General features: G+C 35.6%; 1 protein-coding gene across 5 annotated transcripts; it reads left to right on the plus strand.

Annotated features, from left to right (window-relative positions):
* Positions 1-223: 223 nt before the first annotated feature.
* Positions 224-13,303, plus strand: LOC141811741 (uncharacterized). 5 transcript variants are annotated; one of them, XM_074699791.1, is made up of 6 exons: positions 224-330; positions 599-827; positions 5,027-6,876; positions 11,283-11,396; positions 12,166-12,315; positions 13,020-13,303. In XM_074699791.1, exons 3-6 carry the CDS (start codon positions 5,170-5,172, stop codon positions 13,158-13,160), a joined length of 2,112 nt encoding a protein of 703 aa, XP_074555892.1. In that variant the 5' UTR covers positions 224-330; positions 599-827; positions 5,027-5,169; the 3' UTR covers positions 13,161-13,303. The 5 variants fall into 5 exon arrangements, with proteins under 5 accessions (XP_074555892.1, XP_074555897.1, XP_074555893.1 ...); XM_074699796.1 differs by having other exon boundaries at positions 12,175-12,315; XM_074699792.1 differs by having other exon boundaries at positions 599-717.
* The last annotated feature ends 815 nt before the right edge of the window (positions 13,304-14,118 follow it).

The raw sequence follows: 14,118 nt of genomic DNA on the forward strand, positions 1-14,118 counted from the left end.
CCAATTCAATTAAATTCAATTGCGTTTTGGGTTCCGGAACGTCTTTCATCATACTTACTGTGCGGGATCCTCTCCAAATCCACGAACGTAGTCTCGTCTTCGATTTCCCTGTATCGCCGCACGATATCACACACCACACGAGAACCCTTGGATCACAAAAGGCGAATGTTGTACATATGTATTTGATTCGGCCTAAATTAGTGGTAAACATCGACTTCCACATCTTCGATTTTTCCAATTTGTTTCCGCAATCGGGCGAGGAGATCGTAACCCTTTCTTCTCCCGGCGTCTCCGGGAAGCACCGCCATCGTCTGGTCGCCGCTGCGCTAGGTTCGCCCTGTTCGATTCCTACTTTCTTGATTTCTGTCGATCGACATCGATTGCTTTGCTAAGAAGACCGGGCCTCTCATTGTTCAACCTAGTTTTTCTTCTGACCCTAATTTCTATAGCCCCTTTGGTGCTTATACTTATCAGTTACTTGCTTCTATGAAGTGGAAAATGTCTTAATCGCTTCGTTATCAGTCTTGGAGTTTACGATTACTTTTGTTCTTTCAGTTAGGGTTTATAATTCAACGTGATTCATTCTGGCATGTACTAGATTTTCTGAAGAGGTGCCAACTTTGGGTAGATTTTCAGGAGCGATGCTTGTTATGGTGATTCAGCGGGGATATCAATCGGGTCCCCCGATACGCGGACAATGAGTTTTCAATGCTATGTGTAAGGGCTGGGGTTGTTTGTTGTATTTCTACTCACATGATTATTACGGTTTTCCCTTGTAGATCTGTGGGTATTTGTATCCAAAAGGAAGAGGCATTCCATAGTGCTTGGTATAGGGAGTTCTGTTATAATTATTTTATAAATAATATTGAGTTAATAAGAAATCTGAATGGGTAAATAATTATTTGTATGAGTTATAAGGGGAATAATTCATAATGCTCTATTTACATGGCAAAGGGAAATAATCATAATAATTTATCCTCATGGTGACACTTTGTCTTTATTTCTTTTGATCCTGTATCTTAAATTCTTTGAAACTAATTCTTATCCTACTTATATAAATAGAGTGAATATCCTTCCATTCCATGTATTTCAATCGGATCTCTCTCTTTCTCAAAGAAAAAAAAAAAGAGAATGCTGTTCGGACTGAATTTTCCATCATGCAAAATATTGCTTCCTCCCAATTTGCACTAAAAGAATGTGTATGTGCTGCGAAACATTTCAGCACCAGCTTTCCTTCCATCCTGCCATTTCAGTCAAAGGAAATGACGTATAAAATAGTCCACAAATAATGACCATACTTCTATTGTATGCTATAAAAGTCATTCTTTCTTCATTTTAATATGTTGGGTATAAAATAAAGATTCATATCACACCTTATTGAATCAAATAAGATTCATATCATCATGAATCATTTTTTTTTCCATTTCCAGTTCATATGTAAAAATCTTAGCATTTTACATGTGAATTGTAACATATTGTATGATACAGATGATTAATTGAATGATCAGATTTCCATAATTCCAAGTTGTCTTGCTTTTGTGGAAGATTGAGTAATGCATTTGTTCTTGAGCTGGGGATGGTGTAGTGGCAAATGTAAATCTTAAGACACTTCATTTCCCATCTTCATGCTCCTCCTGATAGAAAGGTACATTCAACACATGCCACTATGGTGATGGTTAGTTGGTAACTGACCTTCACAGTCCATCGTTTGCAGTTTAATATGTTGAAGCACTCATGTCATTTCATGTCTTGTTCTCTAGACTTTAGGATAACGATCAAATCCATTTGTAGATAACCAAATGGATTCGATGTAATAGGTACTTTTAGCTAGGGGTGTCAATTTGGATGGGTTGAGGTCGGGTTGAAGCAAGGGTATTATAAAAATTCCCAACCCAACCCGAATAATCTGACCAACCTGATCTGATTTTTTTACTATGCGATATTATTCTTTAATAAAATAATTAAATAAAAATTCAAAACACATAATAACAATGTTTTAATTTAAACACATAATAACAAACCTTGTCTAAATATAATAATTATATTTCATGGGTTTAAATATTTAAATTTAAGAGTATAATTGTCTAAACTATCAATTACTCTATAAAAGAAACAGTTGTTTAGAAAAATTGAAACCTTTCACAAAATAAATATTACACAATGAAAATTTATGATATTAGTATAAATCAAAAAGTCTTCAAGCATCACAAAATAACTTTCAAGTTTCAAGTTCCACTTCTCCATCGTTTTACTCTTGATTCTTAATTCAGGTTAACTCGGGTCAACCCGAACCCAACCCAATCCAAAAAAATTTCTCAGGTCAGCTTTCAAGTCCAACCCGATCTAACCCTAACCCTAAAACCCCCAACCTTAATCCGATATTTTTCATATTGATTCGGGTTAGGTTGGCGGGTTGCAGAGTTGTCAAACGGGCTAACTCATGACGGGACGGGCCAACCCGTCAGAAACCCGTCATATGGCAGAATGGGCCGGGCCGACCCACTAACTTAGCGGGTTGGAAAATTTCCAACCCATCCCAACTTAAGGCGGGTTGCAGGTTAGGCGGGCCAACCCATGAGCCTGCCAAAAAATAAAAAAATATAGAAAATATTAAAAATTTTAAGTTTGGATTGTAGTTTAAACGGGATAAGTTAAAATTTTTAAGTTTGAATTTTGGTTTAAACGGGCCAAACCCACTAATTCATTGAATTTTCTCTTTTAATTTTAAATTTTGAAGGGAAAACTTTTTTTTTCAACCCGTGGGCTGACCCATGCAGGTCGCGGGCCGACCCACGAGGGTCACGGCCCGACCCACGCGGATTGCGGGCCGACCCACGCGGATTGCCGACCCACGCGGGTTGCGGGCCGACCCACGCGGGTTGCGGGCCGACCCACGCGGGTTGCGGGCCGACCCACGCTTGGTTGTGGGCCGACCCACGCGGGTTGATCCACTTGAATCCACCTTAAAATGGGTTGATAAAATTTCAACCCAATCCACTTAAATTGTTCGACGGGGGCAGGCCAACCTGACGGGCTTAATCCAAATTGACAGCTTTAGCGGGTTGGGTTCATTTTTGACACCCCTATTTTTAGCTAGCTTTCTCAACTAAAAAAACAAAAGAAAAAATTCACATAATTTGATGCTGCACCACGTCTAGAAATTCTATCCATGAAATACAATGCCTATCTCACAAAACTGCCAAGCCTACACTGATTGACAATTGTTTGAACTCTTGGATCCAGAAACTCATGGTAGTGGAGGAAAAAAAAGATTTGTATTGTTTTTTATGTCTTAGAGCTGAGTCTCTTGCAATCTTTTTGTAGACTGCTTGGTATTTACTTTGGGTTGTGCTTATTTGAGAGCACTCCATCTGAAGGGATTTATCCTTGTGTAGGCATTTCTTGCATTGACTTGATCAAATCTATTTGACAGTTAGGTTCGAGCATAGGTTAATCTACTATTTTTTGTTAACTGTACTTGCCCCTTTCCCTCTTTTCCCCCCTCATATGAAAAAGAAATAAAGCAAGAATAGAGGAGAAGAAGAAGAAGATGGGAAGGGAAGGAGTGGGTATGGTTAACCAAAAATGGTTGTCTAACCTAAGCTCAAACCCAACGGTGGAATTGAATAGATTGAGTCATGATACAAAGGATAGTTGCAATCGGATAAATTCCCTTTTGATGGGATGTTCTTGAACAGATGGAAACGTTCCAGGTAGATGCCTCAACCTCTTCTCTTTGTTGCACTCTGAGTTTCTGGTTCTGTGAATTCAAAGATGCATCAAGCAGTACAGACTTGGGCAATTCAGTGAGGTAGGCATATTGCATTTTTGGGTAGAGTTTTGAGAAGTGGTATATGGAAATTTTCTACCTTCAAGAAAGCTTCTTGGAAATGCATTGCCTATTAACTCCTTGTGGTACTTCTGAATCCATATTTTCAGTTATAACAATCTCTAGTGGTACACATTTGATGATATATAGTTTTGTTTTAGTAGGGGTTCTTTAGAAATAATGGTCAGCAAGCATGAGTAATTCCTAAACTGAATCATATTGGTATGTTCTTACCTTATTTAATCATCTTAACCTGGACTAATGTTAAATTTCAGGAACTGATATTAAAACTGTGAATTAAGAAGAAAAAGGTATTTAATAATTTAAGAATTGCATATTTTGGCTTTTCTTTCAAGGGGCATCACACATAATTCCTAATTTGTACAGCACTATGATTTCATGCATGCTGGTTACCAGTATGCTGAAGAGTGAAACCAACATTGGTGTCATATATATATATATATATACCTCATCATCATTATCATCATCGCTAAGCCGTGTTTATCCAACCTATATATTGTATCTTGACATTAATAAAATATTCTATTATATAATGAGTTGATGGTTCTCATCCTTCTTAGTTTTTGTCGAGAGAAAAAAAACTTATTACCATTTGTTGTTTGTGCAATAGCACTATTGTGGTTTATGCGAATTCCTTATGTTGCCCACTCATTACTATTTATTGTCAAGTTCTTCATTACTGATGTTCACATCAATATTATATGGTTAACTCATGTTTTTCCCAATTTATTAATGGTTGGCTACATGAATCTTATCTTTCCATTGAGTTGTATTCAAGGCTATATAATTAGTAACTAATCCTTTTACATTAAGTTGTATGCAAGGATATATCACTAATAACTCATAATCACATCTATCTTTAGAAATTCTTTTGATATACTTAATTTTTCTTTATTGCATTAATGCTATCTCCTTGGATACAATATTATTTTTAAATTCAAGAAATACACATTTGTTTACATGAAATTTTGTCAACATATAATAGAACCTTTTGTTGAAGCTTGAACATGATTCCTTCTCATTTTGATATTATCCCTGCTCTCCTGCTAGAAAATTACTTATATGTTAAAGGCATAGTTAAGTGCCACTTTCATGCGATTCTGTGTTCTTTCCTATCCTTTCCTACCCTACTTTTTTAACAATCTATATTTTTGATACAATTTTTTTTCCGTATAGGTACTTGTTTGAACAATATGAGGTGGCATTAGGAGTTGTTTCTGATGGACTAGGTGCTTGAGTGTTACGCAAAACTACTTGGTTATCACTTGACATGTTCTTTGAAAGCGTCTAAACTTGTTTGAGCATCATTTTGAGTCGCAATGTCGAAGGGCCAATCGCAAACAAGAGTTCAGTCAGGGAGGAGAGCACTTGAAAAATGCAAAAGCAAGACGATTGAGATCATTGATGTTGAAAAAGGGAAAAATGTTGTTATAATAGATGCTCCAGAGTCTTCCTATCAAGGTTCTGGTTCCCTAAAGGTTAAAATTAATGAAATTCCTTCTGTTGTTATACACATTGCTGATGAAGAGGGAGAAAATGATAAACTTCATAGTAATGCATATCAGCATTCCCCAAACAGCAGAGTGTGTCCTCTGTTTGACAGTCATTCAGCGCAACAAGAATTAGATGATGAAGAATGTGTAATGTACTCGAAGGAGGATCTTTCCTCTTCTTACTCTACTAGAAAAGGCTTCCCAATGTTTGGTTCATTTAGAACTCCTCATGTACAATATTCTTCTTGTTCAGGAAGCAGTTCATTCAGAAACGATAGTTCAACATTTAGCACTTCTGGAAGTGATGATTCTGATTTTGAAGTTGAAGATATTTGTGGACGTATCCATGAACAGTGGGAAAGAGCTGCTCGTAGGAGGAAAAAGTCACAAACAGTGAGAATGAGATCTGAAGATCAGTCTAGTGTATCAGGTTCAAGTTCTGATCCAGGCTTTTCATCACCGGAACGTACTCAAAATATGGCTGATTTTGAAGACTGTGTAAACAAGAGCTTCTTTGAGCATTCCAAAGTATCTCCCTGTAAGAATAGCAGCTTCTTTGAGCATTTCAAACACTTTCAAACTGTTGATAACTTGGAAGACTCTACAAACAAGCACTCTTCTGAGCATTTTAAAGCCAAGTGTGGTTCAAGTCGTTCAGATTGCAGAAAAAATATTTCTAATATGACCAATGGTAAAGTCAGGAACGATCCTTTTCTTAGTAATAGCAGAAAAGAGACTCCTGTTGGTTCTGATACATCTACTGGAATCAGTTGTGAAGTGCCTAGTTTTCAGAAGAATAAATCAGTATATGAAAGCAGCCCTTTGAGATCTCAGACCTTTGAAACTCATGCTGATCTTAATGAAACTAATACTCCTGACATACAAATGCAAGGGAACACTACTGTCAGTGTTGATGGGTTTAGTTGCATGGGAAAAGATGACAGAAGTCCACCAGGAAATTCTCCCTCCGCAAGTACAATTAGGGGTGAAATGGACTTCCAGTATGAAGAAGGACCTAATCCTGGAAAACCATCCAAAGCTATGGATTCAAAGCACCCTATGGCTGACCGCTCTTGTAATCATAGTGAGAAAGAATATGGCCATTCCGCTGAATCACAACATGACAACCCAGGCCACCAGGAAATTAATCCAGGGTCAAAGGGGATGTCCTTTGTGCAACAAATTCGTTCATTCAATGATCCAATACATGATGAACCAGTAATCAAACATAGCACTGATTTATTTGGCTATGAAACTGAAGCCATTCATGGAGAATCTACTTCCAAAAATGATACAGAAAATGGAAATTTGTGCCAGAACTTATCTTTACATGTAGGCATGCAAGATTTATCTTTGTCCTTGGACAACCTTACTGGTGATCTTGAAAAGCATAATGAAATTGTGATGAAGCCAATTGTACCTCAGGATCAGAGTGCCCCAATAAGTGAACGTGAAAAACATAAGGAATCTGATGAATACAAGCGTGCTGCTGAAGAAGAATGGGCACAAAGGAATCGCGAGATCCAGTCTCAGGTTTTTTATCTTATTTTGCTTTTAGTTATTTAACACCAATTCCTTCCTAAATTACCAGCATAATTTTTCTTGGTGATATATATATTTGATGTGCCACATGCAAATTTTCCAGTTTTATGTTTCTTTAATAGTTATTCAAATTGATTTGTTAATAGTCTTCACCAAATGCTCATATTTAATATCACAAAGATGATTCAACTATGCAAATGATCACTAATTGAGTGTTTTCTTTAAGTCAGTTAATAAACAAGTAAATATTCTTGTTATATTGTTGAAAGTGAACTTGATTGAGAGGATAAGAAAATCACCGAGATACTCGTAACATATTTAGCTGATAAGTAAAGTTAGAATAATTTAGCATAAATGTGTTTCTGGAATTATTCTTTTTGTTTTATGTGAAGCAATCTCAGCATACATTACCCAGGTTGACGCACCATTTCAAGTGCCAATGAGTACTGGGTTGAGGCAATCAAAATATATGATTCTAGTAACTGACTGATATGGATATTTTGTTGGTATGAATAAATGTCACTGCCTTTCTTGTGCCCGACATTGTGCCTATGGTATCAATCGCGACAAGAAGATTTTCTCGTGACTCATTCTTCTATTCCGTTTATCAGTCACAAGGAGATGAAACACTACAAGAAAGAGGGGAAGTACCAATTAAAGCATTAACAATATAAAAAATTAATGTTAGAGTTAAGAGAAATCGAGATGTGTCTATAATATGTACTGTGCCCCTTTTAGTTCAAATTATGCTTGTCCAAGAGCCACACTTAGTGGTTAATGGAGATATATTTATGGACATATCAAATCTTCTAGGAGCATTACTTAATTTGGCCCTAGAAAATTATGGGGCTTTTCTCACTAGTATGCTGCAAGAATCACCATTTTATGTCTATTGCATGATACTAATTTTGCATCAGTAAAGTTTAATAATTGGTCAAGATGCTTGTTATATTTGTATAATTTTGTTGCTCCAAAATTTAAATTATCTTTGCAATTTCTATACACCTATATTTGGAGTTAAACAGTGGAAAAGAATTATATACCTAAAACAGATTTAAGTTGTATAAGTTGAGTCTTGTCTTGCTTTTAAGCGGGTTGAAGCTTGTTGAATTGCTAATATGTCATTCCCGTCAAAGGGTAAAACGTGTATGGAATGATATTTTGAACCTTATATTATTGGGAGTTTGAGTTACTATAGTATTGAATGACTATTAAAGGGGGAGCGAGTAGCAGACTGGAGGGAATAACTAGTAACCTGTAAATAAAAAACTTTTTCTGTTGCAAGTACAAGGCTAATATAAAGTTGTTAAAATGCATGAGTGTTGGTATGTTTGCTAATGTCAAGAGTTATGTGACAGAAATATAAAAAACACACAGAAATAAACAAACCAATGTTAACAATAAAATGTTAACTTGGTCCCAGCCTTCAGTCATACTCCACGGTCTATTGATTTGTTAGGTGAATCACTTCTTGAAAGCCACTATAAAAATCTCTGCTTTCAGAGATGGAGAAAACCTCGTACACACAATTACTTCTCTTAATCCAAAATTTAAAAATGAAAGTACAAAGAGAATAATAATGTCTTATTTTTCTACTCATATAATATAAGTAAGCATTGAGTAAAGAAAGAAGAATTGAATAGTTAAAATCTTCTTGAGAATAGAAGCCTTTAGAGCTTTAGAAGTCATTGAAAGTTCTTGGAACAAAATAAATGAGTGTATTCAAGTGTTATTCGAGGCTCCTGTGCCCCCTATATATAGTTTCAAGTCCATCCATAGATAAACTTCAACAACTGCTTATGCTCAACTATAGTTGACTAAATCACAAAGATAACTGCCAATGACTAGTTTTCCAATCAATTGAAAAACTCATTGATTGCTCAATGTTTGGATTTAGTCTTAGTCAACTCTAATAGCTAAGATAATAATCTTATCTACCTTTGTCAGTCGACTACATAATGACTAAGATAACAATCTTATTTGCTAATGTAATTTGCAAACACCTCTAGTTGACTAAAATTATTCCATAGTTGATTAAAATGACATAAATCGTTGCTGAGTCACTAATCAAAATATCAGTCAACTGGAACAAACCTCTAGCATAATGGAATCCGGATGAGTGAAACTCAAATTTAGTTGGCTGAAGAGCAAACAAAAATATTTTATTTTCGAATAGAAAGTTTATAGTGAGTCCCTAGTCAACTCAAGATTTCAAGGCTCACCCCTAGTAGACTAAATTTGCTTGGAGATCCCAACTTCATTCAAAGCGGAACTTAATTGTCGACTATGAAAGTTTGTTATAAACGACCACATCATCTTATATTTACTCGTAGTATCATAGCTTACATTTCTTTTGGTCTTCAAAGTCATTGATGCTTCATATCTTTGAGTTCACTGCATTATGCCTTTGGTCCCTCAAATGCATCAGACCTTCCAAACTTCCTTCATGCTATCCTTTGCCTTACCTTTGTCTACCCTGTTCTTGTGCTTCAAACCCATTAAACTAGTAACCACTCTATGCCCCTCATATTAGTGCCCACAATTTCGGTCACTCGGATGCACCAAACCCTTCGAGCTTGCTTTATGTCATTCTTTACCAATTACCTCCAAATCTACCTTGTTTCAGGACCTTTGAGCTATTGAGCATATCCATCCAACTTGACAACACAAAGATAACTGGACCTTGTCAAGCCATAGGTTTTCAAGCTCCATGTGCAACCTTCCAATCTCCTGGTTGAACTTGACCACTTGGGGCTTCATTTGCACCTACAATCCCCTTATGGGCTTCCGAAGCTCCATGAGCAACTTGCCAAGCTCCTACAAACTCAATGTGCTATAAAAAACATAGAAACTCTATCAAATTCGGGATCATTCTATCAACAAGTACAACTAGGGATTGATTTTAGGCCTCATTTGATACTTGTATATATTACCCACTTGTATTGTTATGTTTCTCAATTGATTAGCATCACATAATAGATTTAAATCAAATTAAGAGAAAGTGTGTTCAACCTCAAATATTTAATATTGTTATAAAGAATTAAATTGATAATCATTTAGGGTAACTAATGATGGCTTGCACATGGTCAAGTTATTCTTTTGAGAGAGAAGTTAAATGCTTTCCCTTCAAGTATGATTTTTGATAAAGATGCAAAAGGAAAGTTAGTTATTTTTGGTACTTGTGAAAATTAAGCTATCACTTTCACCCCCACACTGATGGTCAAACTATAATGGTCTATCGTTGGATAAATTTCAACCTCTGGTTAGAGAAATAAAGTGTGAGTTTTATCTAAGAGTTTGCGTATAAAAATTCAGTAATAGATCAATCTGAAAATGTCAATTTACAGTTCTTCTTTGCTATGCGCCTCACACTTCTATCAATCTTATGCTTCTCCACTTGACTACTGTATCTTTAAGTTGATAAGTTCTTTTGGTAAAACATATTCATGACTTGCACGATGAAATACTGAGAAAATTTGCCTTGAATGATAAAAAGTGTTGCAAATGGACAGCACAAGGGTCACAGATTTCAGGTCAGTATTGGTCCTTTTCTGATCACTAGTATTTAGGGTTCTTTTTCTTCTACTTTTCTCTTTCTCACTTCTTATATTCTTCTTCTTTAGTGATACTCACTGAACTTTGTTAGCATTCTTCACGCTTGCAAGCAGTCTGATCAGTGATTCTTGGTTTCAGGCAAATGGTATGCAAGAATGAAAGATAAAATTTTACAAACAGAACATGAATTGTGCAATCCTGACGTTATTCATGAGTAGTAGAAAGATGACAATATATTTAAGGAGTTTTTGACAAAATTGGTTTATGCTTTTTGTTATGATAGTAAACAAAAAACAAACAGTAGCACCTGCATGGCTGTTTAGTGTTGGTAAACTAATCTTCCTTAGGAAATAGGACATTGACTTCCTTTGCTGATAATAGTTAGTTTGAAAATATGCTGCCAATTCTCCAAGTGGTATGAGGAGCCTTGGTTAAACGAACCAGCTTATGTTATCTGAGTTTATAAGACAAATTTTATCTGGCCTATAAAAAGAGTTTATCTGATTGGATATTTCACTTGTTGAATTAAAATCCATTTGTGGCTAAGAACCATGTTAAAATTACTTGAACTATATGATTTGAGTCACTCATGTTATCTGAAGGAAAGGGTTTGATTACAGAAGGAAGAACATTTCTTATTTGAAAGGTTACCTTTAATATTGAAAACAACAAAGTTTATTTTTAAAATTTGATCTGTATTTTGATTTTCTGCTGGCTATCAGTTGCAAGAACAAGCTTTATGATGGTATTTAATAATCCATATACTAAATCAAAATGATAACTTTATCATTTTTACAGACGAACATCAGAGTTTGTTATTAACTGGTTTTGTTTCGCTGTAGGCAGAAGAAGCACAGAGATTGCGGAAGAGGAAAAAAGCTGAAAGTCTGCGTTTATTAGACATGGAGAAAAGGCAAAAGCAACGGGTAGAGGAAATCAGAGAATCACAGAGGAAGGTACAGTTTTGGTTGTCTGCCAACACATATAGGTGTACTTTTGTCTATGGTTTACATTTTGTGGAAGTTCAATTAATGGTTTTAAACAATTGGCCCAGCAAGCTCTAAGTCAAGAGCATAGCATGGACCCAAATACCTGTTGTAATGTACCATACTGGTCATGATTATGGATCTAAGTTTACCAATTCTAATACTATAAATTCTGTGCAAGTCCTTTTTTAAAAAAATTTTTCCTTTGAGCCAACCTAGGAGTATTAACCTGGTCAATTGTTGAAACTGGAATTATAAGACTGAATTTAAAATTTCAGTTCTATGCTGATCTCAAGGATCCGCCAAACAATTACAAACCGTGACCATATTGCTCGTATTGGGGATAAAAGTTTAAAAATGTTAAAATTCCAGTTAGAGTAGATGAGTGTTTGTACCATATGGTATAAACTACAGACAGTAAACTGCTGTTCGCTGCAGATTGCTAGAAATTGAGCAGTTTGCAAAGCCACAAGGTTGATATGATGAAAATGTGGTTGGTTTTAATCAGTTATTTACGTAAAGATGTTCTTACGAATTAGTTTTGGATCATTATTTAATGCTTTGATTTGCACAACATTTCTGTTTCACTTCTTCCTCAAATTTCCCTTTTGTTCATTTTTTATGCTTTAATTTCTGTCACTTTCTTTGCTAGTGTGTTTGGTGAACTGTTTAAGAATTTACTTCTTTTGAATTGTAATTCTTACCCTTGAAACTTGCTAATTGTATCTGTTCATTTTAGGATGAGCAGATGATACATCTGAAAGAACTTATCCGCGCTGAAGTAAGAAACAAGCTGGATAAGATGGAATGGCGATACAAGGACATGGCTTCACTTCTTCGGGGACTGAACATCCATGTTGAAGGCGGCCTATCTCCCACGTCACACGAGGTATGAGATATCACCTCAAACTAAGCTATTGATTTGCTCTGATGCTTCTGGCTTTGGACTACATTGAATGACAGGCCATTTGGTTGTTTAGATTGTTTGTTCCTTTTTGCTTCCTTTCTAAAGAATGCGGTTTTTTTTGTCACAAAACGATCACATAATAACCTGCATATTGTGCAACTAATTAGCATGAATTTTCTTCATTCCTTCTAGAGAGTTTCTTGCATACGTTGAGATGCCAATACTTTTCCTGTAAGTAATTTTGTGAGGATTGGAGACCCAATCTGCTAATGATTCATTTCCTTTAGTTAGTAGGCCTGTTCATATGTTCTGGAAACTCGAAGAGCTTTATCTGCTGGTACATTTGACAGTTCACTTCTATCAACAGATGCCAATCATTTACAAGTGATAAAAGCCTTCATGCCACAGCCAATATCGGGCTACGGGCTAAACAATACCTCATGGTAGGGGATTAGGCAGAACAAACATCCCACACAAATCAAACCCAGATTCAGCATACACACCTCAATCTTAGTTCCACCTAAATCTGCTCAATTAGGCTGCCGTGCCATCCTTATCCACTGCAGGCACCTCTTGATTTGTTTTTGACCATACTTGACATGGTGGCTTTCTGCTTATCAGTGTTCCTAGTTTCATTTTCATGTCAGGATCTGATGATATATTTATTTGAATTATATTTTTCCTAGGTCAATGCTGCTTATAAACAAGCTTTACTGAGATTTCATCCTGACAGAGCTTCAAGAACTGACATCTGGAAACAGGTTGAAGCAGAAGAGACGTTTAAAATGATTTCACGCTTGAAAGAAAAGCTGCTGCCCGCACTATAATTGTCTAGTTTACATGTGCTCGAGTCATCTGATGTATGGATTGGGATTATTTAGTTGCTCACTCTGGTGTTACTGGTGCCTCTCCTCCAGCAACACCTCTACTTACTTATATCCGTAGGACAAAAAAAAAAGAAGAAAAGAAATAGAAATAGAAAATAGATGTTCATTCGTAGGTGTAGTCGTTTAGAGTGGCGTTCAAGCGTAAGTCGATGATTTCCCAGTTTTTTGTTCGGAAACAGTAATTGATAAGTCGAATTGTCGCAAGGTCAGCTTGATGGCTTGTCGCAGGACCTTGAGTCAGTCAGTTATGGAAGAACATCTTAATGATAAACTGTTATTTGGGGAGATTTTTTCACTAATGGGGCTTGTAATCAATTTAGAAAGCCTGTCTGTCGCCTGACCCGTTTTATTTGATGTCATGCTGTATGAAGTATGAAATTCTATAAATTGCTATTTTTTTGGTACCAAAATTTAGTTAATTTTTTTTCTAAGGCAATAATTTATAAGGAAAAAAACAATTAACATATATTAGATGGGGATCGGCCCCTTTACCATCTGAGGCAACCTTAATATTTCTATTTAAAGAAATGATATACTATATGAAAATACAATATAAAAATACAATAGGATACACTATAGAAAGCAAGATCTGAATCTTATATTTATATAAAGTAATGATATACTATATGAACAATGTAGTATGAAATTTAATATAACACATTATATGTAGTGGGATCTATGTCTATGCAGTTGAGTGTATTATGTTGAATTTATGTAATATTTTTTATTCATGTAATATAGTGTATCATATTACATTTTTATTTTGTATTTTTATGAAATGTTTCATTTCTTTTTTATTTATGAGTTTCGTGAGATGTGAAAATTAATTAAGAGATGATCTATTTGAGCAATAAGAGATTGATTTAGAGAGAATTGAACTCCAGGCGTCGCGACGCTC

The sequence above is a fragment of the Curcuma longa genome, chromosome 17 (genome assembly GCF_044706935.1).
Source record: "Curcuma longa cultivar G26 ecotype Majalengka, Jawa Barat chromosome 17, ITB_CL_G26_1.1, whole genome shotgun sequence".
NCBI classification, from domain to species: domain Eukaryota; kingdom Viridiplantae; phylum Streptophyta; class Magnoliopsida; order Zingiberales; family Zingiberaceae; genus Curcuma; species Curcuma longa.